The 26,892-nt window shown below is 43.7% G+C and overlaps 2 protein-coding genes across 3 annotated transcripts in view; one reads left to right on the top strand and one right to left on the bottom strand.

The window, feature by feature from the left end:
• The window catches only part of LOC310710069 (serine/threonine-protein kinase TNNI3K), a 146,602-nt gene that overhangs the window by 17,273 nt on the left and 102,437 nt on the right, over positions 1-26,892 (bottom strand). For both annotated transcript variants that reach the window (XM_083510498.1, XM_083510497.1), the window contains one exon: positions 22,369-22,478. In XM_083510498.1, the coding sequence (XP_083366624.1) occupies positions 22,369-22,478 (110 nt within the window). The remainder of the gene's footprint in view (positions 1-22,368; positions 22,479-26,892) is intronic.
• On the top strand, positions 91-17,792 carry LRRC53 (leucine rich repeat containing 53; the record flags this gene model as incomplete). Its single annotated transcript, XM_083509824.1, has 6 exons — positions 91-194; positions 555-619; positions 7,639-8,445; positions 10,562-10,700; positions 11,966-12,552; positions 15,415-17,792. 6 exons carry the CDS (start codon positions 91-93, stop codon positions 17,790-17,792), a joined length of 4,080 nt encoding a protein of 1,359 aa, XP_083365950.1.

The raw sequence follows: 26,892 nt of genomic DNA, 5'->3' as shown, positions 1-26,892 counted from the left end.
CATAGTACAAAGGTGCTGAGGGCTGTGATAAAAAGCTTTGCCTCCATGAACTTCCTTAGCTTGGGATCTAAGCTGAACTGTAGGTAACCGATGAGCCATACTGAATGCTTTCCTACCATTCTGTGTCTTTTCCTTGCCTCCCGCAACTCTTTGAAAAGAGGACCTTCTCAGATGGATGAAATTACAGCTTCAAGGTTTAGGGATCCAGCAACCCCCCCTAAAGTGAAGCTATCACTTGTAACAACTTAAGCAGCATGTATGATGCCTATAAAGAGTCCCATACACAGACTAATTTAAGGGCCAAATTAGACATGGTGCTAAATGTGTTTCTTATAAATGAAAACAAAAATGGAAGAATGACAATGGTTTTCCAACCCTGTAGCCTGCATCAACACCTGACTTTTAAGCAAGTGTAATTCTTTGAAAAGTGATGGGTTCACTGCTTAATTACAATTAAGTCATGAATAACAATATTAAAAAGTCAGGGCCAAGATATGTGTGCGTGTGTGTGTATACAGATATATGTACATGTACCCTTTTTTCGTCCCTTTTAGGTGCATTGCTCAGTCTGCTTGCTATGATGATTCAGTTAACCGCATCATGCCCTCCTTCATGCGTGGTATGCTCTGAAGATATTACTCTGTGTCAAGGATTAACATATATACTAGGTAACTAAGTAAGACACTTAAAGGGAACTGATATTTATTCTATACTGTAAGCTCACACAGCACAGCTGTAATTGTATTGACTGCTTCTTGTGCCTGCTGCTGCGAGGTAAACTTTCAGAGAGCTAGCCTTTCACATTTTGACTGGAGAGTGATAGCATTGTTTCATTTCTCTTTGCCTAGAGGCCTTATCCAAACTATTCCAAGCCCTTCAGAGGTAATTGAAAACCTTTGTTACCGAGAACAGAGTCATTTCACTCAGCCAAACGCTTTAAGAAAAACAAAATAGATCATTTTAATAAGTTTTATCCACATTTTGTGCAAAGTTCAAGCTGTCCACTGGCTGAATGAGCTATCAATTGCCTTCTAACCCTGCCAAGGAACCCTTCAGCATTAGCAAGATTAAGTGATGTACCAATGATACAGATTAGCATCATAAAGTGCATTATAATTCTGAAAGAAAGTATGCTTTTTCTTCTCTTGGTGTTAAATGAGCTGTGGAAATGCTAACAAGATACAATGCCTGTGTTCATTATGTATTGCTTGTTTAAGTCAACAATTTAATAAGACACCTGATTAACAAATTTAAAGCAAAGTGCTACTGATTCTTAGGAAAGGAAAATTTGCTTATTGCCATCAGCAGAAAAAAAATAATCCTAGCCTAATAGTTATAAAAATAATATAAAATGACCCACAAAATCAATAATCCTTTTCCCTGGCTATACTGTTCCCATTTGGCATATGAGGAAGAAAAAATTAAGGGACCAAAATGTGACGCCAAATGTAAATAAATGCAGTAACTTCCTGGGTTTTGTGATGATCTCCTTTGCTGCCACCCTACTCCCATAACAAATATGCCAGTGAAAGTCTCTCTTCCTAGAAAAGCTTTGAAGCATTGGCTCTACATTAAGCTCATAGCTAAATACTCAGTAGGTGTTTAATGGGAGATTCAAGGTACAGGTGGAATTTAGGCCTTGTCCTCAAGCTGGGAGGGCATGTGAGGAGATGCTGAAGGTTCGTCCCTGGGTCAAGCAACCTCTCTGTCAGGGATGGGGACCTCCAGATGTTGTTGGACTCAAACCACCTTCAGCCCCAGCTAGCATGGCCCAAGATCAGGGGTGGCAAGAACTGCAACCAAAATTCATTTGGAAGGTTACAGACCCCCCCCCCCCGCTGTATGTCTCCCTCAGCCATGTTTTAGGGGAGCCTGGAAGGAAGAAGAAGAAGAAGAGTTTGGATTTGATATCCCGCCTTTCACTCCCCTTCAGGAGTCTCAAAGCGGCTAACAATCTCCTTTCCCTTCCTCCCCCACAACAAACACTCTGTGAGGTGAGTGGGGCTGAGAGACTTCATAGAAGTGTGACTGGCCCAAGGTCACCCAGCAGCTGCATGTGGAGGAGCAGAGACGCGAACCCGGTTACCCAGATTACGTGACTACCGCTCTTAACCACTACACCACACTGGCTCTCTTATTAAAGGCTATGAAGCCAAGGCAGGACGTGGTCAGAACAACTGTTTTCAAAGTCATGTTGGGCCGAAAACAGGGAGGATGGTGCATGCCTATGTTAAACATTCCTCAAATGCCTTACCATGTGTAAATGTATGCATGAGTCAGCTTATCTGTGTGCAGAGCTGATGACCTGGACAAGGTAGCTAGCAGTGGCACGCTAACTCCTCTAAACACAAACCGACTCAAGTGTTAAATGCATTTATACCTGATGGTGATTCATGGGACACTTACACAGGCAAGTGCTTTGCCCACAGTCGCCATCGAGTCTACTTCGGCTTTTAATGCGAGGCTAATTTGGCTGTGAGGATAGTAGAGGCCCAATGATTTTAAACTCTAATCAAAATCAATACAAATTAAGCTCCCACTTTGCAAGATGAATTCCCTGACTTTGAAGGCTGTTCTACGTGGAAGAATTGATGCCAATTTAATTAAACCACATTGTAATTGAAAGCTGTGTGAAAGTCGGTGGTTTCCAGGGAATAATGGGAGTGTTTCTTTGCTTGCTGCTCAATGCCCATGTGTTCTCATTCAAAGTTGTGCTTTGGAGGTAGTCAAAAGCAATGTCAAAAGAATTCCATTCCATTTCAAGTGGGAATGCTATGATACATATAAAGTCATATATAATTGTTTCAATTAATGAGGATCAAGACTGCATCATATAGGCCATAGTTCTTTTAGGAAGAATCTCTGAATAGTCAGAGAAGTCATTTAAAAGGGTAATGTTAAACTTCTGGGCTACATTTCATAATCAAATTTGATATTAGGCCGTTGATATCAGGCTTTCAAGAGTAAGCACATTCGGCCTTTGCAGAAGAAAGATTGGACAGAGCCTTGTAGGAACTAAGCTGAACGAAGAAAGGCTAGATCTACAATAGTGGGATTTGCTGAGTACAACTATTTCAAAATCAGGTTTACAGTTCAGTCCATGGGTCAGAGGAAGGGTCAGGCAAGGTCAGGATGACAGGCAGGTACATCAAGGAAAGGAGTAGCTGAAATGAGGTGAATACGCAAAAAACGACTCACACTAGGCAGAGGCGTACTTAGGGGGTGGGAGGCACTGGGCACCATGCAACAGGGGGAGGCACTTACCGCAGGGCCTGTAGAGCACCCGAGCCATGTGTCTCTCCTGGGCGTGACACAGTGGTTTAGGCACCTGCAGGCTCTGCCGCCCTACAGCTGATGGGGAGGCTGCGGCAAGGCTCCATGCAGCATGGCCTACCCGGGCTCACCCCGCCCAATGGTTGGCTTGCCCTGCTCCCAAGGGTGGCTAGCTACACCATTGCACTAGCCTAGGACTAAGTTATGGAAGACTTGGATGGGGACTAGTGAGATGAGATGAAATTTCTGGAGGGAAGGGAATAGAACCAAAGCACGAAGAGGAATCTAACCCTATGTAGCCCAAGGAAGAGTCCATAGCAAAAGGCTAATGAACCTATTGGTAGCTGCTTCCTGTTAAAAGTCCTAGAAGGCAGCTGAAAGGCTGGTGCTTGAAGAGTTTTAGTACAGCTGGGTGCTGCCAAACTTATGGACTCTGCTCAATACGTGCAAAACCTGAGAAGCTTTCCGTTATTTGGTTTTTCATTTCAGCGAGAAATTAAAATTGCAAATCTCACAAAGTGTTAAAAACAATAAATTAGAGCTTTTGGTGTTTTTAAGTAATTGATGGCCTGCAGGCAACAACTTGTAGTGTACTGCTGCATTGGGGGGGGGGGGAGAATACTGATTAGCCCTCTAGCCAATTGCCTCAAATCGTCACTTTAAACCTTTGTGCTGGATTGAATGTTAAGATCAGGTAACATTGTTAGCAGCTGTCACAAGCATACCTGTGCTGGTATTGCAAGTTATAGAATCCGGCAGTTAAACTATTTCATTTGCAAGTAATCCAGCAGTACTTAACTACCCTTGTGCCTTTGCCATTTTAAAGCCTGTGTTACTTTGCTCAGTGACAAATGTATCACCATATCTGTTTTAACATTGGCAGATGCAACGTAAGCACACTTTTGCAACCATTCTGCCTCATTCAATTAGTACACGCATGCTAATATGCTGAAGTGGCGGCGCAGTAGCCAGCGTTGTCATGATAACCCATAATAGCATCAACTTTTATCTTGCGAAAAGTGCTACTTGTTTAATGGCGGCTCTGTAGTCTTCCGTCAGTCATTTTAGCAACTGTACGATACGTAAGCTAAGACTGGGCTAATCTCTATCATATAGAGGGACCTGATTAAAAGCAATACATACCACAGCAGGGGTACTGCATTCAGATGCCTTAATGAGAGCCCTATGGGAAATCCTCCAAGGCATCAATAAGAAAACAGACCCCCTGTCAAGTTTATTACAACCGCCCGAGGCAAAATAATCCATATTGTAAAGGGAAAACAACAAATGACTTCCCAGCACAGATAAACATTAGCATCAGTAAATTGGTGAGGTAGCTCAAATGACAGTCGCTACTCAGGGGACGCCCTTGCTGGTAATAGCAGGAGTGCATCAGGTCAGGATTGAGGCACGGTGGCTGAGCAGCATGTGGGAAGCTTGCCTGCTCGGCGTGCTTATGTTAAAGTGCTGTTCGTTTCTCACTTCCATTAGAAAGGTGGAGAGGCGGGGAAAATCTTTTTGCATATTACAGCATAAAAACCATTGTGATAAGCAATGCATTAACTTTGACATCTAGTGGAACAGATGGTTTTCTGTTTCTTGAACAAATCTGTCACACAGGAGCACAGTAAACCCCCCACCCCCAAAAAATATTAATATACTGGTAACGACAAGAGTGTTGTATGAAGCTTTTGATGAATTTAAGCTACTGTCTGAGTGAGGATGGTGCTGGGAGAGGGCAAGCTGGCAGTGACTTAATCCAGGCAGGACAGGGAGATTGATGATGGCAGTCAGCTGAGAGAGGCAGCTTGGAGTGCTGGCATAACACATATCCATGCCGCTCCAGTTAAGGGAAGCAGTCCACTCTTTCCATCATCTTTGCCTGACCTGGATATATTATTATTAGATTCTGGGCTGTTTTGCTATGAGTTTTTTCATTGGTGCTTTCCAGTCATAGGCTGCATCCAGGATGCAAGCAGCATGCTCCAGATGGGGTTTTGATGGCAATGCACCTCTGCAGCGATATATACCTTCCAGCCACTTGGTGCAGAATTGTGCTGTCAGTTTATGAAGCCATTAAAGCTCTACCCTCCACAGCCGGAGTGAAAGATCACACGGAATGCCAGATATTACATGTATAGCATGCTTATTGCATTCACTAGATACAATGCGGCAAAATAATGAAACAGAAAAGGAGTGGAGCCCTGTCTTTCCATTCTGAAGCATGAAATAAGGACAACGCATCAAAACATCTTCCTACTTAATGTTGAATTTGGGGCCCTGTGATGCAGATCCACTTGGGATCTGTTCCAGGGGTTAGCACACTTTTGCCTTAGGGATGAGCAGCCTTGCATAGCCTTTATGAACTGCCCCCAAGTACCGTATTTTTCTCTCTATAAGACACACTTTTTCCCTTCTAAAAAGTAAGGGGAAATGTGTGTGCGTCTTATGGAGCGAATGCAGGCTGCGCGGCTAAGCCAGAAGCTAGAATAGGGAGAGGGAGTGTTTCTCAGCGCTCCCTCTCGCTGTTCTAGCTTCTGGCTTAGCTGTGCAAAGCCTCCGCAGGGCAGCGGGATGAAGGCACCCCACAGGACACGGGGATGAAGGCTCCCCGTGCCCTGCAGAGGCTTCGCGCGAAGCTAGACCAGCTAGAGGGAGTGCTGCGCAGCACTCCCTCTAGCTATTCTGGCTTTTGGATAGGCCCCCAAAGCCTCCATAGGGCAGTGGGATGAAGGCTCCCTGCTGCCCTGCGGAGGCTTCGCACGTGGCCCTGTCCCTTCCCACATTTCCCAGAAAAGCCCCCAAGAGCCGCGCTCCCTTTTAAGAGTGCGCGGATCTTGCAGGAGATGGGGGAAGGGACAGAGGGCAGCCTCTTCCGGGCAGGGGGAGCCTTCATCCCGCTGCCCAGGAGAGGCTTCAGCGGCTATCCCAGAAGCCAGAACAGCAAGAGGCTATCCCAGAAACCAGATCCCTCTTGCTGTTCTGGCTTCTGGGATTCAGAATTTTTTTTCCCTTGTTTTCCTCCCTGCAAAACTAGGTGTGTCTTATCGTCTGGTGCGTCCTATAGAGCAAAAAATACAGTAAGTTTCTCTTTCAACAGGATAGAGGTAATTAACTACATGCTCCTTTTCCTTTCCCCCCCTTTTGAAATGATAAAATATTGCTTTAAAAAGTGATATTTGATTGTAAAAGCAGGTTGCTCAAATGACTTATCACACTGTATTTCATCACTGACCTAAGTTGTCTTCTAATGCTCTCTCTGAAACACACACACACACACACACACACACACACACACACACACATCCTATATCCATAGATATAGATGATATAGATATATCAGCAACCAGACTGTTGATGGGGACAAACTATTCCCTCTACATGACTCCAGTGTTCAAAAGCTTGCACTGGTTGCCCCTATGTTACAAGGCCAGGTTCAAGGCACTTGTATTCATTTGCAAAGTCCTTAACAACTTGAGTCTAAGATAGCTCGAGGAATGCAAGATTCTTGATATCCCTGTCCAACCACTGAGGTCTTCAGGGGAGTTACTCCTAGTGGTCCCCCATGACTCAGATGTATGGATGCATTCAATATTGTGGGCCCCATTTCATGGAATTCCCTTCCAGTTGAGGTCAGGCAACTTGAATTTCCAGTGCCTACTAAAGACACGTTTATTCCAGCAAGAATTTTAACTCAATTCTGAATTTATATTTTTAACCAGTTTTTTATTTTCATTGCACGCCCCTAGATAATGATTGTAATTAAGCAGCACATAAACTGTCAAAACAAATAAATAAAATTTATCAAAGCAATACTTTGTATCAATAAATTGTATATCAAGAATGCTAGTAGGTACAGTGGTGCCCCACAAGACAAATGCCTCGCAAGACGAAAAACTCGCTAGACGAAAGGGTTTTGCGGTTTTTGAGCTGCTTCGCAAGACGAATTTCCCTATGGGCTTGCTTCGCAAGACGAAAACGTCTTGCAAGTTTGTTTCCTTTTTCTTAACACCGTTAATACAGTTGCGACTTGACTTCGAGGAGCAACTCATAGAACACGGTGTGGTAGCCTTTTTTGAGGTTTTTGGTGATTTTTGAAGCTTTTCCAAAACTTTTCCGACACCGTGCTTCGCAAGACGGAAAATTCACTAGACGAAAAAACTCGCGGAACAAATTAATTTTTTCTTGCGAGGCACCACTGTATTTTGTAAATTAGAATGGGAAGTTTTCTCTTTTAACAAATGAAAAATAACTTTTTATTCATAACCCCATTAATATGAGTTGCTTAAAATCCAAGCAAAGATTACAAGGAGCAAGCCTGCACCTCTATAGAAACTTAACTATATTTCTATTCCTTTCGTATAGCTGTTCCTGCATCCACAAAAGCTTTGATTATTACTGATGGAAGTATCACTTCAGTAGAAGGGTTTAACCTGTCCTTCCTGTTCAATGCAACTTTACTAAGACTCAGCGCTAATGGGATTACAACCATTAGAGTTGATGCTTTTCTTGGACTTAGAACCCTGAAGACTTTACTTCTGGACCAGAACCAAATATCAAGCTCTTCTATCACGTACAGCACATTTCATGAACTTCAAAAGCTGCAAGTGCTAGTGTTAAGCAACAACATTTTGAGCCGCATTCGTGGAATTTGGTTTATGAGCACAAAGGATCTTATTAGACTCCACTTAAATGGGAATCAACTAATGAGCATCACAGGGGAAAGCTTTGAGATGGCAAAGCTTGGCAAACTCAGGATCCTAGATTTGTCAAACAATTTCATTAGCTCCATTGAAAAGAGAGCCTTCCACGGCCTCGCCCAACTGATGGAAATTGACCTTTCAAGGAACAGGCTAGCCATTATTCCTGACACCTTTTCCTCTCTTGCTCAATTAAGTCTTCTAAGCTTAGACCAGAACTCGTGGAACTGCACATGCAAACTTCACGACCTAGCCTCCTTTCTAAGGAAATACGTCAATTCTTCATCAAGGATGCTCAGAAACGCTGATAATGTGAGTTGCAGAGCTTCTGAAAACCCATCAGTGACCAATCTGCTTGAGCTCACGGAGGTCAACTGTAAGTCTGCACTTAAACACCCTCCTGGTATTTTAGAAAACAGGAGGAGGAACTACGGACGAGATGTTGCACTGGTTGCTGTTTTTTCCTTTCTAGGTAATGGCACCCCCACCCCTTGCCAGCATATTTGTCACCTGATCTATTCCGAGATCCTCCTTCTTTTAAACCATTTTATGAAAAAATAATCATGAAATCATAGTCATGGAGAACCTGATAACCAGCCAATCCCACACCTTGTCCTAAGTAAGATCTCCTGTGTATTAGCTATCATCTAGAGTCCGGGGTTTCCCAAACTTGGGTCTCTAGCTGTTTTTGAACTACAATTCCCATCTTCTTTGACCACTGGTCCTGCTAGCTAGGGATGATAGGAGTTGTAGTCCCAAAACAGCTGGAGACCTAGCTGGTGGTCCTTGAAGTATTGTGGTCCTGAGCCATTTAAGGCTTTATAGATCGAAATCAAAGTGTAACATGGGCGGGGGGCTACCAGAGCAATTGCCCGAGGCACATTTTTAGGGACAAGCCTCTGCAGCTGGTGCCGCAACTGGAGGTGCTCCCCATTCTGTCTCATGTGAGCAGCATGCTGAACAGGAGCTGGGAGAGGACAGGCTCTTGCATCCCTTGGCCATACAGCATCCCCTGCCGGCAGAGATGGGCAGATGGTGAGACTCACAGCGGTGGCAGTGGTGAAGGCACACACCCATGTCCCACCACTGCTCCACTGCTCTTTCTGGCAGCAGCAGTAGCACTGCATGGAGGCACCAGTTAAGGGGCACAATACTTTCCTTGCCCTGCATGCTGGCAACCCACGCTACACCACTGGTCAAAACCAGCACTTTGAATTGGGCTCACAAGCTAATTGGCAGCCGGTCAGGCCAGGACCGGTGTAATATGCTCAAACCGTCTTGCTCCAGTGAGCAACTTGGCTGCCAAATTCTTCACCAGCTGAAGTTTCCAAACCGTCTTCAGATGCAGCTCCTATGTAAAATGCATTGCAGTAATCTGAACTAGAGGTTACTAGAGAATAGACAACAGAAGTTAGGCTATTCTTGTCCAGATAGGGGCACAGCTGGGCCACCAGCTGAAGCTGATGGAAGGCACTGCACACCATTAAGGCCTCCTGAGCCTCAAGACACGGCTTCAAGGATGGCACCGTTCATATTGCTCAGTCGTGTGCCTCCTTTTGTCTTTTTAAAAAGGCCTGGGACTCTTAGAAATGAGAACCTGGACTCAGAGGGCAATTAGTTTCTTCCTTGCCTGCAGCAACATGCAAACTACTGTTCTTCCTTCCAGAATATGCCTTACACCTATTCTGCTTACTGTTAGTCCCAGAAATTATTTATTTATCTTGGAATGGTGGCTCCATTGCACTTTTGCGATGACCCTGAGTTCTCTTCAACCAACAATACATTGTCCTTCTGACAGAAACATATAAAAATATATCTTGGAGTTGAAAGTCTCGCCCGGAGCTATACCACTGCCTGAAGCTATACCACCTCAGGCTGTGATCTCATTTCATTTCACAAGCGAAGAAATGTTAGGCACAGGTTGTAAGTGGAAGGGAGACTGCCAAGATGAAAACAAGACAGGGAGGCTGCTGGATGAATTGATAAGTGATATTTCTCCTCTGCTTCCTTCACAGCCTACATTACTGAAAAACATATACTGTGTCTAATGGGTTTCAAAAGGTTCACATAACCTCGTGACATGGCTTAATGTATATAGCAGGTGTGAGGATACTCTGCCCCACAGGCCTAAGGTGCTGCACAGGCCCCAACTTGGCCCACAAGACCATGTTCCTCAAACCATGTCAACCTGCCCCACGTGATGTGACTACAAAAATGTGGCTACAAATAAACAACCGGGAGCTAACTTTTAAGCTTTCGTTATTCCTCTGCAAGTGAGGCTTAATGACAGTGCCAATCAGCTGACTAGTGCTGTCAATGAGCCCTATTGTATAGGAATGCCTGATTTTCCCATGTGGGTGGCAACTGCCATGGCATTGTGGTACAGAGGACAGAACGTTATGTCTGGCCCCCAGGAATCTGGATTCCATTCCCACCTCAGTTTATGATTTTTAACTCTCAGGATCTGAAGAATACTCTCCAAAATTCAGTCTGTTTGTTGTTTTTTTAAAAAAAAACACAAACCAACAATTTATCCTCATTCAATAATAGTCTTTATTCTAAATGAATTTTATTTTGTATTTGTGCAGAGCCTCATAGACAAAGCCCAAGTCTAGGGTTTATTTTGCGGTCTGCAGAACTGCTGGGATGGGATGACATTGAGGAGGAATTTAGACTTCCCAGGACCGCTGTAAACAAAGTCATAATTGGACAAATCTGGACAAAAAAGTTGTTGAGCTTTCTTTAGTCTGCTGACATGACTTACATCCAGATTTTCCGAGACATTTTAAAAAAGCCATTTTCCTTTGCGATCTAAATATGCCCTCCATTAGACTGCAGCCAAGCATGTTAATTAGCATTCCCATAGAAACAAAATTTCACAAAAATTACAAAATATTCCAGTTTTTTAAAATGTGGACATTTACTTCAAAAGCCATATTCTTCAAACTAATCAGCATCTCTCAATGCTTTTGTTTTTGTTTTGCAGATGTCAAATATGAAATGTCATAAGCTGTCAACTGCTAAGTCAAATATCAGATACTGAAGTCAAATTTCAAACCCAAATGTCAAAAACTGACATCCAAAACGCCATTATCATATAATCAATAATTTTTTTGCTAATTATTCTGCTACCTAACGAGCATTCAATGTCAATATCTGAAAGAAAGAATTCTGAGAATATTGGGGAATAATTTTTTTTTTCTGCTATAATTTGCAACTACTTGAGAAGGCAAGAGAAATGTGACTGGATCTCTCTTATGCACACAGAGCAATAAGACAAAAATATAAAGGGGAGATCGTAATCAGATCAGGGCCACTGTGTTCTGTGCTGTCCACCCGAACAAGTTTTCTGATCTAAATTGCCTTCCATGCAACTACTATTAGTTTCATGAAGCAAAACATATAGGTATAGTTCTTAAATTAACAAACTTCCTTTAACTTCCCTTCTGGAGACTTAACCTCCTTTCATTGGATGGTGGCAGACAATAGTTCATGAACTAAAAATGACCCGAGTCCTATCAGACTTTTCTGCAATGCAGTTACTGTCATTTCAAAGATAAAGCTTCCATCTACAACTATTTACTTTCATTCAATGAAAGTATTTCTATATCACCATATCATAAAATGTCAGGCCGGTGTACAACAATATAATACCACTAAAAAAAGGACAAATAATCATTAAAGCATCTGGCTAATCAATTTTAAATATCTGCAAATGCCTGTTGGCATAAAAAGGTCTTCAAGAGGTACTTTTTCTCTTTCAAGGAGATCTCAGATGTATCTCCAATCATTACAAATGCATTTGCTCCTTAAATAATTGCTGCGGATGACACAGAATGATAGAATTATATAGATAAAAATGTGTGGGGATTTAATTGGATTCCTGTTCTACCCCCTCCTCTGCTACATTTTAATAATCTCAAATAGCAGGATTATCCCTTTAGTGGTTTTGTTTTATTATGTTCTGATGTCTATGTTTAATGTCTAATGAGCTCTACCTTAATTTACCTGATTTCATCTTTGATAAACCTTGTATTTGTCACAGGAGGTGTTGGTCTCACCTGCCTAGTTTTAGCCCTCTTTAACAGGAAGTTTCAACTCGGCAAAGCAAATGAACACTCATCAGGAAACTGCTGTTGCAGAACCCTAGATGAATCCCAGTGTGGTCATGAGCCAAGAAATTACCTAACTAAGGGATACTGTAACTGCCACTTAACTCAGGAAAATGAAATAAAGGTCATGTCCATGTTGGGGTCTGGCAGGGAAACACCACTTTTAAAGGAAAATAGCCATCAAGCAACAGTAAAGGCAGAGTCTAAGTGCACAGGCCTAAAAATGCCACTCAGAAGCATTCAAAAGGAGAATGAACAGATGAAAAATGACCATTTCTTGTGCCTTAACTGTAGACTGCTACAGTCTTATCCTCCAGAGTCTTCTGGGAATGCAGCTGTGCCTAATGAAGCAGATGGACTGTGCCAAAAACAATTCCAAAGGAGAGTTAGAAGCCCAGACAACTTTGGGCAGTGGGAGGAAGACACACAGGCGACAAGATCTGAGGACCATCACAAACTGAATCAAGGTGAGCTCTTTTTCCTGGGAACTGGACATCGCTTCTGTTTTGACTGATGATTCCCCAGTTGCTCCCTCTCATGAAGAGTTATCACAGATCAATAGAAGCACGCCTCGCTGCTTCCATAATATTAGAACAAGAAAGGCCACAGGTGTGATGATTTCCCATGCCAATGTGCCCTGTCTGAGGTTTGGGGAATGAGAACTAAGCCCACTGTTAGCTCCTGATACATTATAGCCTTCCTGTTCTAAGGTTACTATAGCAGTGAGGGGGAGAGCTATGGGGCTGTGGCAATGATATTGTACCTGCTGAGAAAGAAGAACAAACTCATGGGGCAGTGCAAGGATCTTCCTCGATCCTGTTGGCATCCAATGTACATCTTAGGAAGGCACTTGGAGATGAAGTATCAGAAGGAGGTGGAAAATTCTGGAGTATATGAGTAGGAAAATAGGAAACTGCCTTAAAGAGAGTCCATACCCTCCATTTCTCTGATGAAAATAGGGACACCCTATTCCATCTGATTGGGTTGCCCCAGCCACTAAGGGTGGCTTCCAACACATATAAAAACATAATAAAGCATTAAACATTAAGAAACCTCCCTATACAGGGCTGCTCTCAGGTGTCTTCTAAAGGTTGTATAGTTACTCATCTCCTTGGCTTGGGGGTTGCATAACTCCAACAGTTCTCTGATGAAAATAGGGATGTCCTAAGGAAAAGTGGGACATTCCAGGATCAAATCAGAAACCGGGATGGCTTCTGTAAATCCAGGTCTGTCCCTGGAAAATAGGGACACTTGAAGGGCCTGTAGACCATTGGTCTATCTAGTTCAGTACTGTCTACACTGACTGGCAGTGACTCTCCAAGGTTTCAGGCAAGGAATCCTTCTCAGCCCTACCTGGAGATGCCAGGGATCAAACCTGCTGGCAAATGCTCTTTCAATAAACTACAGTCATTCCCAGATGGGTGCACCCAGAGAAGGGTGCCATTGAAGTATGAGATAGGATGAAGTCACTCAGGAAGAGCATGTAGAAAGGTGTCAGCAGAGGGTTAAGGTTAGAGCCCTAAGATACCCCAGCTAGGGAGGGAAGCACTGAAAGAGAGATTAGAAGAGAATCAACTGAGGTCAGAATTGCACAGAACTATGGCAAAAAGGGACGCGGGTGGCGCTGTGGGTTCAACCACAGAGCCTAGGACTTGCTGATCAGAAGATCGGCGGTTCGAATCCCCGTGATGGGGTGAGCTCCCGTTGCTCAGTCCCTGCTCCTGCCAACCTAGCAGTTCGAAACCACGTCAAAGTGCAAATAGATAAATAGAAACCGCTCCGGCAGGAAGGTACCGTATTTTTCACCCCATAGGATGCACTTTTCCCCCTCCAAAAATGAAGGGGAAATGTGTGTGCGTCCTATGGGGTGAATGCAGGCTTTCGCTGAAGCCTAGAGAGCGAGAGGCATCGGTGCGCACCGACCCCTGTTGCTCTCCAGGCTTCAGGAAGCTATTTGCAAGCCTTGTAAGCCCGGTGGGAGTTCCCGCGGGCTCACAAGGCTTGCGGGCAGCAGCCTGCAGCCCAAAGCATGGGGAGCCCTCCGGAGGGCTACCCGTGCTTCCGGCGGGTGTCCGCAAGCCTTGCGCGCCCGGCGGGCAGGTGTGCGGAAGGCTTGGGGTGGCAGCCGTGGCTGGGGGGGGGAATAAATTTTTTAAATTCATTCCCCCCCCCCCAAATGAGGTGCGTCCTATGGGCCGGTGCGCCCTATAGGACGAATAATACGGTAAACGTCGTTTCCATGTGCTGCTCTGGTTCGCCAGAAGCGGCTTAGTCATGCTGGCCACATGACCCGGACGCTGTAAGCCGGCTCCCTCGGCCAATAAAGCGAGATGAGCGCCGCAACCCCAGGGTTGGTCACAACTGGACCTAATGGTCAGGGGTCCCTTTACCTTTACCTATGGCAAAAAAAAGAAGCCAAGCCAAGCAGAATGACCAGCTGTATCAAAAGCAGCAGTAAAGTCAAAGAGGAAGAAGACTGAGCTGAGATCATTTGGGAGAAGCAAGAATATGGTGATTGTGAAGATGGCATGCTCAGTGGAATGAAGAGGGTTGAAGCCTGCCTGGAAGTGGTGGGTGCGGGAATGTTCAAAAGGAATAGGGAAAAAGTGGAAACGGTGAGGGTCAGCAGCATGAGCCAAGAGTTCAGAAAGGAAATTGGCTAATAGTTTGAGAGAAAGCGTTTTGTTTGGCTGTACCAGCAAAAGAACCAGAAAGGAGGGGGGAGGGGAAAAAAATCTAGAGGTGGGATAAGGGCAGGGTAGATAGTAACCAGAAATGGGGAAGCGAGGGGAGCAAGAGGGGGTATATAAGGATAGCAGAGTGGCTTTCATCAAGTGAAATGCAACAAAAGAAAGAGTTGTGCAGGAGGAAGGCTGGGAAATGAGGGGAAGGGAAGCAGAGAAGATCAGAGAATGTGGTTTCAATGTTAGTATTACAGTGCTAAATAAATAATTGCACAGTCAACACAAGAGCTTCAATTCGGATAATTAGAAATTATGGTGTTGACAGAATTATCTTGCAGAAGCATACATGACTGATTGACTGTATAGTTCTATACAGGGAACAAGAACAAAGTTGTCTTCATATCAGTCATTATTCAGTTCATTTTTTAAAAAATGGCCACTCCAAAAGAATACATTAGCCATTGCTTTGCAACATAAAAATGTTTTGCTGAGCCTGAGACATTAGCTAGTTGTTTTGCATTTTCCCATAAGCAGGGAAGCCCTCTTCTTTTTGGCACCCCCGATGTAGGTGTTCCAAACATCTGTTTAGCCAGTGTAAGAGAACTCCTCTGCATGTGCTAAGTTTCAACGTTTGCTGTTTCACAGGAATCAGAAGTGACACATTCTGTGGAAGACATTCAAGAGCTGCGTGTGTTTTGGCAAAAGAAGGGCTTGGAAAACATTTAGCAAACGAGTCGTGCCTGTCTGTATCCAAAACCGAGGAGGATGAGGACTGCTTAAAGCCTTACAGGCTGAGGCAAAGGCATTTTATTACAGCCTTGTCATCAGCACCTGACACACCAGAGGAATCCAAGGCCCACTGCGTGAAAGAAGCAACATTAGGAAGCCATGGATGGCGACAGGATGATCCATGTGGATCGTTAGAAAGGAGCAAAAATATTTCTCCGCAGCTAGACAACTTCCTTATCTGTAAATACATAGGCTGTGATAAATATCGCAACTACCCGACAGAAAAGAAACAGAACCATGACAAAAATGTGAAGTTGGATGAAGGACAGAGTGAAGTTAAGAGCAAAAGAGCAGGCAGTTCCTGTATGACTGATGAAGAGATGTCCTTATCGCCAGCAATCAAGAGAATGTATCAGCCCAAGAGTGTTAGCTTTTATGTACCTGACCTGACAACAATAAAGAGGGTGGATGTGACAAGTGGCTTAAGTGGGGTGAGATCCCCAGAGAACAAAGGACAAGGCAAGAGTATTCAAGGAAACCTCACCCCTGCTCTGGGAAGGAGATTGCACTGTGATTCAAGAGCAAAAAATGAAGAAAGGAAACCATCTCCCACCTCTGCAGGACCCGGGGGAAAACTGATTGGATTCATCCAGAAGCATAAGATGAAAACTAAAAGCCGGGATTCTCTAACTGTGAAGTTAAATTTACATCCTTTTAGAAAAGCAAGAATCCAGCCTGAAGAGCTTCTCCCCAAAGAAAACAAAGAACAGTGCCCAAGTTGTCGACAGGCAAAATTGCCACATGCTTCCACGAGGGAAGACAGAAGAAGGAGAACAAAAACAAAATCAGAATCAGAATATTCTGTGGCTGCCCAAAAGATCTCAGAGTGCAGCAAAGATATTATTTATTCTAGAGAATCTGTTGGGAAACTGCCTGAAGAAAATGGTACAGATGCTGTTACAGTCATCTCTTGTCCTTCTAAGAGTGTTTCTCACATGACAATTGCTGAGGGTACTTCACCCGCCAAGCTTTTACAAGCTCAAAGTTGCACCAGGAGCTCATCTCTATTCTCACCAAATGGAACTTCAAGGATGACTGTTTCAGCTATTGCTGTTTCACCCAACCATTCACTGAGTGTTTTGCAGAATGAAGCAAATAACATTCCAGCACCAGTGAATTCTAAAGAGCTTAGTGAAGATATTACAGAAACTGCAGTCCTGGCCTTTCACCAGAGTTCTTTGATGATGGCAGCACAGGAAAAAGACCACAGTCTTTCTCAAGCTCTCTTTATTGAAAGAGAAGGGCTCAGTTTGCAAAATGCCACCAAAGACGATAATATGCAGTTTCAGCAAATTGCTGAGAATATAATGCAAGGCAGGAATCCGAAGCAGTTCCAAAAACAACAAGATAAAAGCTTAACAGTGGAAGATGGACTGGAAGGGCACAAAAGGGCTATAGAGACTGAATCTGCACAAAGAAATCTAGTTGCTGTGGAGTCCCATAGCTTTGGTGAAATTCCACCATCAAGTAGACACCAAATTCCGACAGAAAAGGACATAAATAGATTCAAATCTCCAGTTCAGTTCAGCAGCACACTTTCTAAATCTCAGGCCGCTGGGTGTCTAACCACCAAACATCTTCAAATGCCAGCTAGAACTAATGACATGGAAGTATATGGAACAAAATCACAGCACCAGAGAGCAGATTTCAAAGCAGAAAGCAACAGTGAGTCAACGAAAATGTTTATCCCAGATACACTCATGGTCTCAGCGGGCCTAAAAGAGGAAGGAGTGCAAACTGGGAATGAGTGGGAGAATAACAAATGCAAAACATTTCATAAAAATGTTGTCAAAGTGACCATTATCTCTAACACATCAAACGTCCCCACTTCCCCTGAAACTGGAAACACACATCTGGAGAGCAGCATCAATCTTGAAATGAACAATAAGGTGCATATGGATAATGAGAGTGATTTGCAAGAAGCTCCAAACAATCAACTTGATGAAGGTAGCAGTGATCATAAAGAAGGTAAAATGCAACCAGCAACACGTCATGAGCATCCTTTGTTATCAAAGCTTAAAGACGTCCGTTATGAGGAACAAACCGAGATGCCTTCACTTCCTTACAAGACACATAAAGCCGAAATATCTGTCTCCAAACCTACACTGTCTCCCACATCTGCTGATTGTGGTAAAGAATTGCCTTCTCAGGCAGAACAAAGCAAAGCAAATATTTCAAAAAACATTTATCCTTCCTTAGTTCTCTTCAAAGACAAAAAACCATTTTCAATATGAAAAGCTAGACTTTCTAACCCAGGACTGAAACTTTCAGACCAATATAGGTTGGGGGAAAACAAGGAGCTCTTGAGCTGTGAAAGCCAAAGCAGAATGAAGAATTAAAAAGGGAATCCAATTACTGAACAGAATTGTGCTTATAAATTACAGTTAAGAAGGCATTGCATGTTTTGTACAAAGTTTTCTTACAATAGAATAACTGCTTTTTTAAATAAAACAACAACTAGGAACTGCCACCCCTGCTCACATTACTCATCAACCCCCTCCACAAACCCACCAAACCCCTTGCCAACCTGACCCATCCCTTTACCCCTTTACCCCTCACCCCAATCCCCAAATCCCATAACAGCTCCTTCAAGTGTCTGTATTCTCAGAGCTTCTTCAAGTCCTCCATGTCGTCACAGCTCCCTCAACATGCCCCCCCCAACATTCTCACAGCTTCTGTGTCCCTCCATCCCTGCTTTATTCAAACATCTGTTGTTGTCTGAAAATGGCCTTTTAAAGACTGCCTTCCCATTTGCTTCCCTCTCCTGCCCTGACTTCCAGCAAATCCAGGCTTGCGATAAGACAGTACAAATTATCCAATGGAGAGTGCGAGATCTGACTTCATGCAAATCAAGATTGTGATGCAGCACGACAGATCCTCCAATGGGGGCTGCACAATGACAGTGTTACTTTTTATGTATGCATTTTTAATAAAATGGATTTGATATAGAGTTACTATATGTACCTTTTAGGAGGGTAGAATTTGATAGAGGTATCGTTTTGCTATATGTAGAAATGGACAAAGGGTTTTCAAACACCTATCCCCCTGCTAAATACTGTTATAGATAAAAACTTGAGGGGCAAACCCAAATTTGGAGAGACTGTTGCTAAATGTGTTAATTCTTCATCCCACTGCCTAGATGAAAAGAATCTGCAGTAAGACATCTGTGCATCCTCAGCTTGGGGATATTTCTCCATTAAAATTCTCCTCTACCAACCAAGCAGGATTGTTGGTCTTTATAATATGTGTGAATATAAGAAATAGTGAAATATTTTGATAGTATATTACTAAGGTTGCTTCCACACATGCCCCTAGGTTCTCTGGAATGGCTGCCTTCTGTTCACTCACTATTTATGGAGAACCTAGATAACATCCAGATAACATTACCATGCCACTGCAGACCAGTGTTTTTTATGTTATCCTTCCATATTTTTCAGACCTGATTTTTTACAATAAAAAATAAGACACAGTTGCAGGACCCAGTGTGGTCAAGTGAAGCACCACTGAGCCTTTTAAGAAGGCAGAAAGCATCAATATCCTGTAAGAACCCTTCTGGGGAATTGCTTACAGCATCTTCACAGATGAGCTTCTGTTCCTGGCTGGGTGAGAGTGTGTGTGTGTCTGATGATGTGGAAGCTGCGGAAACAGCTGGCTACTTAGTCTTCTCCTTCTGTGGCCAGAACAGGAGTAGAAAAGGAGGCCTGTCTCACACTTCGAACTGGGACTGGCTAGTTTCCACCACGGAAGAAGCATTTTTGGTGCTTATGGCTTGTGCATCAGCAACATGCCATATCCAGTCACAAAATGGTGGCAGTGATGGGGGAGGAATATTGGGAACAACTGACTGGCTTGTTTACCAGCATGAACTCTTTATATCTGTATTACATTTGTATCCCAATTTTCCTTCAAGGAGCTCAAGGCGGCATACATGGTTCTCCCCCTCTCCACATTAATCTCTGTGACATAGAATCATAGAATCATAGAGTTGGAAGAGACCACAAGGGCCATCGAGTCCAACCCCCTGCCAAGCAGGAAACACCATCAGAGCACTCCTGACATATGGTTGTCAAGCCTCTGCTTAAAGACCTCCAAAAAAGGAGACTCCACCACACTCCTTGGCAGCAAATTCCACTGTCGAACAGCTCTTACTGTCAGAAACCTGAGAACTGGTGACGGGCCCAAGGTCACCCACCCAGTAGGCTTTGTGGCTAAGCAGGGATGTGAACCACAGTCTTCCAGATTCTAACCCGACACTACAACCACCACACCAGTGGCGTAGCGTGGGGGGTGCCAGGGTGGCCGGCCGCACCGGGCGCAACATCTGGAGGGGGCGCGCTCGCTGCCTCCGGAGTCGCCGAAGAGCCTCGGGCGCAGGCTGTAGCGGAGCCGCATGTCTCGCGGAACCGACGAGCTATGCGCACGTCCGGGCTGAAGGCGCCCGGCAGGCAGCGGCTCTCCGCGCTCGCCGCGGAGGACGTGCCAGGCAGCCCCTCCTCACAGCCCCGCCTCCGCTGGTGCTGCTGCAGCTGCTGGGCCGTTGCATTTTCCTCGCCTCTCTGCCCCCCTCCTCCTCCGGGCAAGCGGCGTCGTTTGGGCGGCAGCGCCAGCGGCAACTCGCAGGTTAGGGGTTAGGGGGGGCGCAAATTACTTGCTTTGCCCCGGGTTAGGGGGCGCAAATTACTTGCGTTGCCCCGGGTGCTGACAACTCACGCTACGCCGCTGCACCACACCACTCTAACTATGGGGGAGACTGGTTCTTTGGCACTTGTTCTGAACGTGGGGAGTGAGCCTTACTGAGATATGAGGAGTTTTTCTCTCTCTTCTGCAAGCCTGCTGGGATTAAGGAAAGGGCAATGGAAGGCATCTAATCTACTTATCTACATGCATCTAATCTACTTATTTAAAATATTTATTTTAAAAGTTTGCTTGTGTTTTTTTCTTTTCTTTCGGCAAGCTCCGGTCCCCTCCCCTTTACCTGATATTTGTCAGCTAGGCTGGGCCGGTCTGGGAAGGAAGATAGTCTCTTCCCTTATTATCTCCCTTGTCATCTAGACTGCCTGTTGCCAAGACGGCACAACTGTTCTAACCATGGCACCCTGCCATCGTGAAGGTTGTTTTAATTTCTAATATCTGTTAATTAAAATATGGAGTTTTTAAAATAATCGAAAGTGGAAAACCAGAGAAAGTAGAAAAACAACGTATGTCTCTTGACGTGGCATGCCAGATTTGCTCTTTTATGCAGAGATAGTTTTAACGGTTTTTAAACAATACGTGGAGCTATCTCTTCTAGTTGCCCCACCAAGAAATAAAATAAATATGAAAATAATCAGCTAAAGAGTATCCAGATATCCAGTAGTAACAAAAGGCTTTAAACAGATCTGAAAGGCTCTTGATTATTATTAAGGTTTTGGAAAATAAATATCTTATTACCATATCGACAATCTACGACTGATCTCTTGCAGAAGCTGATATATTATCATCTGGGTTTAGCACTTCTGTTTTCCAAGGGAAGGAGGAGTAGGCTGCACAGAGATGAAGTCACGGAGAAGCCAGAAGGGAACTGGCAGTGGTATTTCACAGACTGTACAGAAAGAAGAGAATCCGACTGACAGCTGGGCTAATCTGGGCTACTTTCTCACTTCCGGCTAAATCAATGTGTTGTATGACAGGTCACTCCATATCTAGGTTACTAACCTTTTTCTTTTTCTTTGCTGGCCTTCCCCCTTTGGCTTCATAGCTGGATGGACAGAAATTTAGCGGGTGAGTTTTCCTGGCATGGAGATCAGTTGCAGAAAAAGCTTCACCTGCTAAAATTCTGGGTATGGAACAGCTGTTAAAAGACACAGGAGGAGGGTCAGAAAAAAGTGACAACCGTAGCAGTAGCTTGGTGCCATCCTATTGAAGAATGCCTAAATCAAACCAGCCCTGCTGGTTGAAACTGAAGTGTACAAGCCAGTGCAAATGACAGCTCTGTACTATAGTATCAGATTATAGACAGGAAGCACTGCAGGCCAAGGCACTGGGCTCCTCTGTCCCCAACCCCCAAGACAATCGAAGGACAATGTAGACTGATTTTGGATCGAAACAGGCCATAACTTTATTGAATATAGATGAAAGAGGTTTGGCTTGCGCATGGGGCAATTAATTACTTCTGGCCCGCCTGCCGGAAGTGATGCCACAGGTCAATCCCAGAGCAGGGCTTCCTAAGACTTACATCAAATAGGGTGACCCCTGCAGGAATTGCCATCTGAGGGTGTTCCATTTGCCCTGGCCCCTGACTGGGCATAAGGGCATAGGAAACACCAGATTCAGCATTGTGAGGAGAGACAGAGACAACAACTTCCCTTCCATCAAAGACTAAGATTGCCCCAATGCCCAAACCCAGTTGTGACAATTGTCATGAGTAGTGATCATCACAGCATGGTGGGTGTCCAGCTTTGGGTAACTAGCATGTCAATAATTTGCTGGTCATCCATAAAAGCACTACTCTCTCTGGACAAAGCCAGTGACTAGGAATCATATTTAGTAGGTCCAACAGTCAAATCTTCATTCGGGCACAACATTAACAAAACCATCTGTGATCCCACCCCCGTGTTTTCTTTTTGTATGTACGCCTGCAAGGAAATATCAGCAGAAAACAGATTAACACTACAGTTTCTATATCCTTCCATGAAAGAAACTGAAAATTAAAGCGATGGATCTAGGCCTCAGGTGTCCGATGTTTAAATGAGCAGGCAATTCTGCTTTCTATTCTTCATCAAGGAACAGTGGCATATATTGCTTGGAAAATTAAGAAATGGGGCCACTTACCTCAGGACATGCATTCCAGCCCCTCATTAACAATGATGAGATGGGCTTTGGAATTGAGTAGCCTATTGGAGGCCTGATGTGATGGTAGGCCATGTCTGCTGCTGCAGCCGCTGTAAATAAGAAAATGACAAGGAGGAGGAATTATTGTCCCTTCAAAAATGCAGGTGAAGGAAAAGAAGCCAACAATTAAAGTCAGTCCTCAGTCAGTAGCACTGTCTTCAACCAATTTTTATGGGCGTTACTCCTGGAGTGGCCTTTTATTTGCACTCTGTATGATTACTTATGAACCTGGTAGGAAGTCAACATCTCTTAGCAAGAGGAACAAATGGATGAAGAGTTTAATCCAGGTATATATTATCTGATTTAGTGAATATTCCTTCAAATGTTTGTAGAGACTCCCCTTTCCTCCGCTTCTCTCAGTTATTCACTCATTGATGAAACTATGCCGCAGTAATTTCTCCAATCAGCATGAGATTTCGGAATGATAGCATCAAACTCAAGTTGGTACACATTTAAATTTTGTATGTACGCTACGTTTAACTTGGTATTCTTGCCATCTGTTACCATGTTATGAGATGGGTAGGCTGCAGTTAGTCCCTAGTAGATGACCAATTAATCATAGTGAATTATATCTAGTAGGTCTTAATAGGTAAGGCTGCAGCTATCCAGCGATAAATATATACTTACCGTCTGGTACAGCAGCAAAGGACCTAAACATTATGCACTTATGCACAAGTCCTGAGCTGCAAATCAGGCATCCACGTTTGAGGTGCCTGGTTTAACTGGAATCTAAACTTTTCTGTTAGGTTCAGTATTTCTATTCATCATACAACTACTCAAGTGGGGTTTGCCATGCAACTATTACAGATAATGTAAGAAAACTAAAGAGGGTTCTGGACACTTGCATGGCCATAGTCTATGCCCCTGTGGTCTCTCCAAGAACCAAATGACCTCTTTACAGCCATATAGTAATGCCCATTTTAAAAGGAAGCTACTCCGACGTTCCCAAATGGTTTAATCTCTCAGATTTAGACTAGTCATTATGTGTAATTCATCTTCATGGCAGATCTTTAACTACCCAACGTGGGCTGCCTCTGATTGATAAACACTATTGCTGTAGTCTAATTGGTTGGCACTTAGTGCTTAAGTAATGGGTTGTTACCTTTTTATTTCAATTATGCCTGCATTATAAAACCTAAACAGTTTCTCAGCTACATGGCCTATTCACTCTTCTTTTCTTTCTAATGTGCTTGTTTTCCACCTTCCCATCTGGCTCCCTGTATTATTTTTAAAAGTTGAAAAATTCATCACGGTTCAGCACTCCAGCCAAGCTGCATTTCTTTTTAAAAGATTGTTATGTTAACATCTGGGGTCAAAAGGTGCTCTGTGGTTAATCTTAGCTTTCTGCAAATCTTATGCATTTATATCTGTAAGAAGTGAAAGTACAGTTTCCCTTTGCTTCTGGAAGCTTTCAGAAGAGTCATGAAATGTTTAATAATTGGAATCCTGCATCTATATACCCTCCAACATCCTACTGATCAGAACTGGGATGCTCATTTTTCGATCCCAAGCTCTTGTAGGATCCAGCTGACTCTCGCAAGAGCATGAGACCAAAAAACGAGTGTCTTTTGGTCCAGTGCTTTGGCACAAATCAGCTGATTCATGCCAGAACACTGGACCAAAAATTGGGACAACCCATGATCCAATCAGAAGCCAGGATAGCTTCTGAAATTATGGGATATCCTGGTCAACTTGGGAAGGGTGAGGGGTATGCATCTCTTCTGGATTTGACAGCTGGCAAACAAGAGAAATTCACAGGGAAGGACATGAGACAGGGTCCAGACCAGGTAATGACCTATCATCTGAGGGGGGGCACTCTTGGTTCTCACCTGGACACAGAACCTAGCTTGAGCCTGGGGCAGGGTACACTCAGATCTTGCAAAGTTGCACATAAAGGGAGCCTTAGACCATCCTGGTATCATGCAAAGGTGCCTGGGATTGTCTCTTAAGCTGAATGTTTATTCCAGTGATTCACAAACAATTACATGGGCCCCACCAATGGGCCTTGAGGCACTTTCAGGTGGGCCTTAGTGCTACATTCTGCCCAGTGCCTCCCTGCTTGCTCGCCATGCCCACTAGCCCTGCTAATGCCAGCACCAGCAACTCTTTCTAAGTTGACTAAATGAGGCCGGGAGACAGAAGTTCAGCAGGGGAAGAGGGAAGGAATGTCTCTGTTAAGTTGTGGGTGAACATATCAGACGACACAACGATTCTTCAAACAGCTCTTGTTTATTCACAGGCCACAACAAAACTGAACTGAAGGGTTCAGCCAGCCTGCTTATATAGAGCTCCACTAGAACGCAACAGTAACCATTTTCTGTAACTATCCAATCACTGAACGTCACTTTCAATCCCTTATTTGCATATGTGGACCTGAGTGAAAACTATCTACAGTATCCCCTTGCTGGCCCAGGGTGAGAACTTCAGTACATAACAGTCTCCCTCCTCTGAAGGGCCTGAAGAGGTATTAAAGTAAATTAGAAAGTGAGATAAAATGTCATTACATTGCAATGATTATACAAACTGGGAATAGAAAAGAAGAGGACAAGGAGGAAGAAATGAATGCAAAAAGATTAGGGGGGAGGGATGGAGGAAACTAGCAGGAATGCAGAGATAAAGTTCAATCTGAGTATGAAAGGAAAATGTGAGAAGAAATCATAGGAGGTGGATAAAAATATTTTGAGAAGCATGTAGAGGTAGGAAGAGAGAAAAATCAAATATAAAGCCTTCTCCACTGGATTTTTAGGATCAGCACATTTTGCCCCAAATGGGAAGGCTAGGTCAGAACACCTTCAGAGAAAATGTCTGTGCTTAGCTTGTGGAAAGCCGAGCTATGGAACTACAAGAAAAATGTTCTGGCAAATGTATCACTCTAGAGCACATACTTGAATTTTTAGGGGGTGGGGTGGGAAATGTTATTGTAAACTGTAGAAACAAAATAAAAAACCATGAAAACTACCATACTTTTCTGTCTATAAGACACCCCCATCTATAAGACGTCCCCTATTTTGAGGGACTGAAATTTAAGAAAATGGGGGAGATGGAACAGAGTTGTTGAGCTTCTTTTTGCAGAGAATTGTCCAGAGTTGTTCAGCTGGGGGGGGGATTGCCAAAAATTGGTCACCCGCACAAGTCACAAAATCCGCCTCCCGTCTGTCCCATCGCTGCCAGAAGCTGCCAGAAGCTGCCAATCACCCGCCCAACTACTGGAGCAGCAGCCAATCAGTATAACCCATTGACGCACCAAACAATAACACGCACAATAGCCGCTGACAGCCATGGCAGCAACCAATCAAATGTCTACCCTATGCATGACACCTGTATAAGACGACCCCCACTTTTTAGCATGATTTTTAAAGAGAAAAACATAGTCTTATACACAGAAAAGTATGGTAATCTAAAAGCTTGACATTTATTTCATGAAGGGCAAATGCTTATAAAAACGTGGGAAATCATATTCTGAAATCAGATTGTGACAACATTTTATCTTCAACAAATCAGTAAAAGAAATGATAGAAACTAGAATAAGAAAAAGCTTAAGGATGCAGAAATTCCTGCAAACAAAAATGTATTAATGATACAATACCCAGTAAAGCCACCAAATAGTAAAAGAAAATAGTATGTGGTGTTTTTTTTAAAAGGTGTAGGGAGAGAAAGCAAAAAGCATTGAACTAGTAAAATGATCATAATTCCATAAGTGGCAGAAGAGATGTGAATCTGGTTTTAATAAGATCTCCGGAGTATTTGGGAAGAGGAGAATTTTCTCCGGCTTTCCACCAACCAAGAACGAGCAAATAGGGTCAATAAATATATAACTTTAAATGCATCAGAGGAATAATGACTTTGAAAAGCTAAGCACCCTGGCTGTCTCAAATGGGAAAATGGAATGAATGGCTGTTGCACAAGACAAGTGAAGCTAATTAGTGAGAATCAATGGAGTCATGCTTAGAACAGGAAAGTTCAGGGGAATTCTCCAGACTGCAAGCTTCTCGGTGTTTAGAAAGTGCCTGGCCCTGTTAAAGTACTTAACTGTAAATAACAACAAGCACGAACCTGATAAAACTTTCAATAGGAGGAGGCTGCTGGGCAGAGGGAAGGAGACACTTTTGGATTCCTCTGGAACTCTCCTTCCCACGCCTTTTCTTCTATGTCCCTCTGCAAGTCAGCCCCAGGGAGTCTACTTGCAGCATTTCCCTTGCCTGTAAGACCACTTTCCCCACGTTTTCCCCCCAGGTTCAGTGGGTGTGTGGAGCATCTAGTCCCTGTGATGAAGTGCAGTTGGCCAAGTAAACACCTGAACCTGATAGCATCCAGCAATAACTGGAACAGCAAAAGAACTCTCAACCCCCAGCAAACAGCCCCATTTTGATGTAGATTAAAGGGCCATTTAAAAAATGAAGTTCAAGTACATTCTGAATCGGCATTCATTAGAAACTGGAGCAGTTTTCTGCTGCATTTGGTAGC

The sequence above is a fragment of the Podarcis liolepis genome, assembly GCF_965112155.1.
Source record: "Podarcis liolepis genome assembly, chromosome: 6".
Classification (NCBI taxonomy): domain Eukaryota; kingdom Metazoa; phylum Chordata; class Lepidosauria; order Squamata; family Lacertidae; genus Podarcis; species Podarcis liolepis.
Note: the sequence above shows the minus strand (reverse complement) of the source record. Positions and strands in the feature narration are given on the sequence as shown.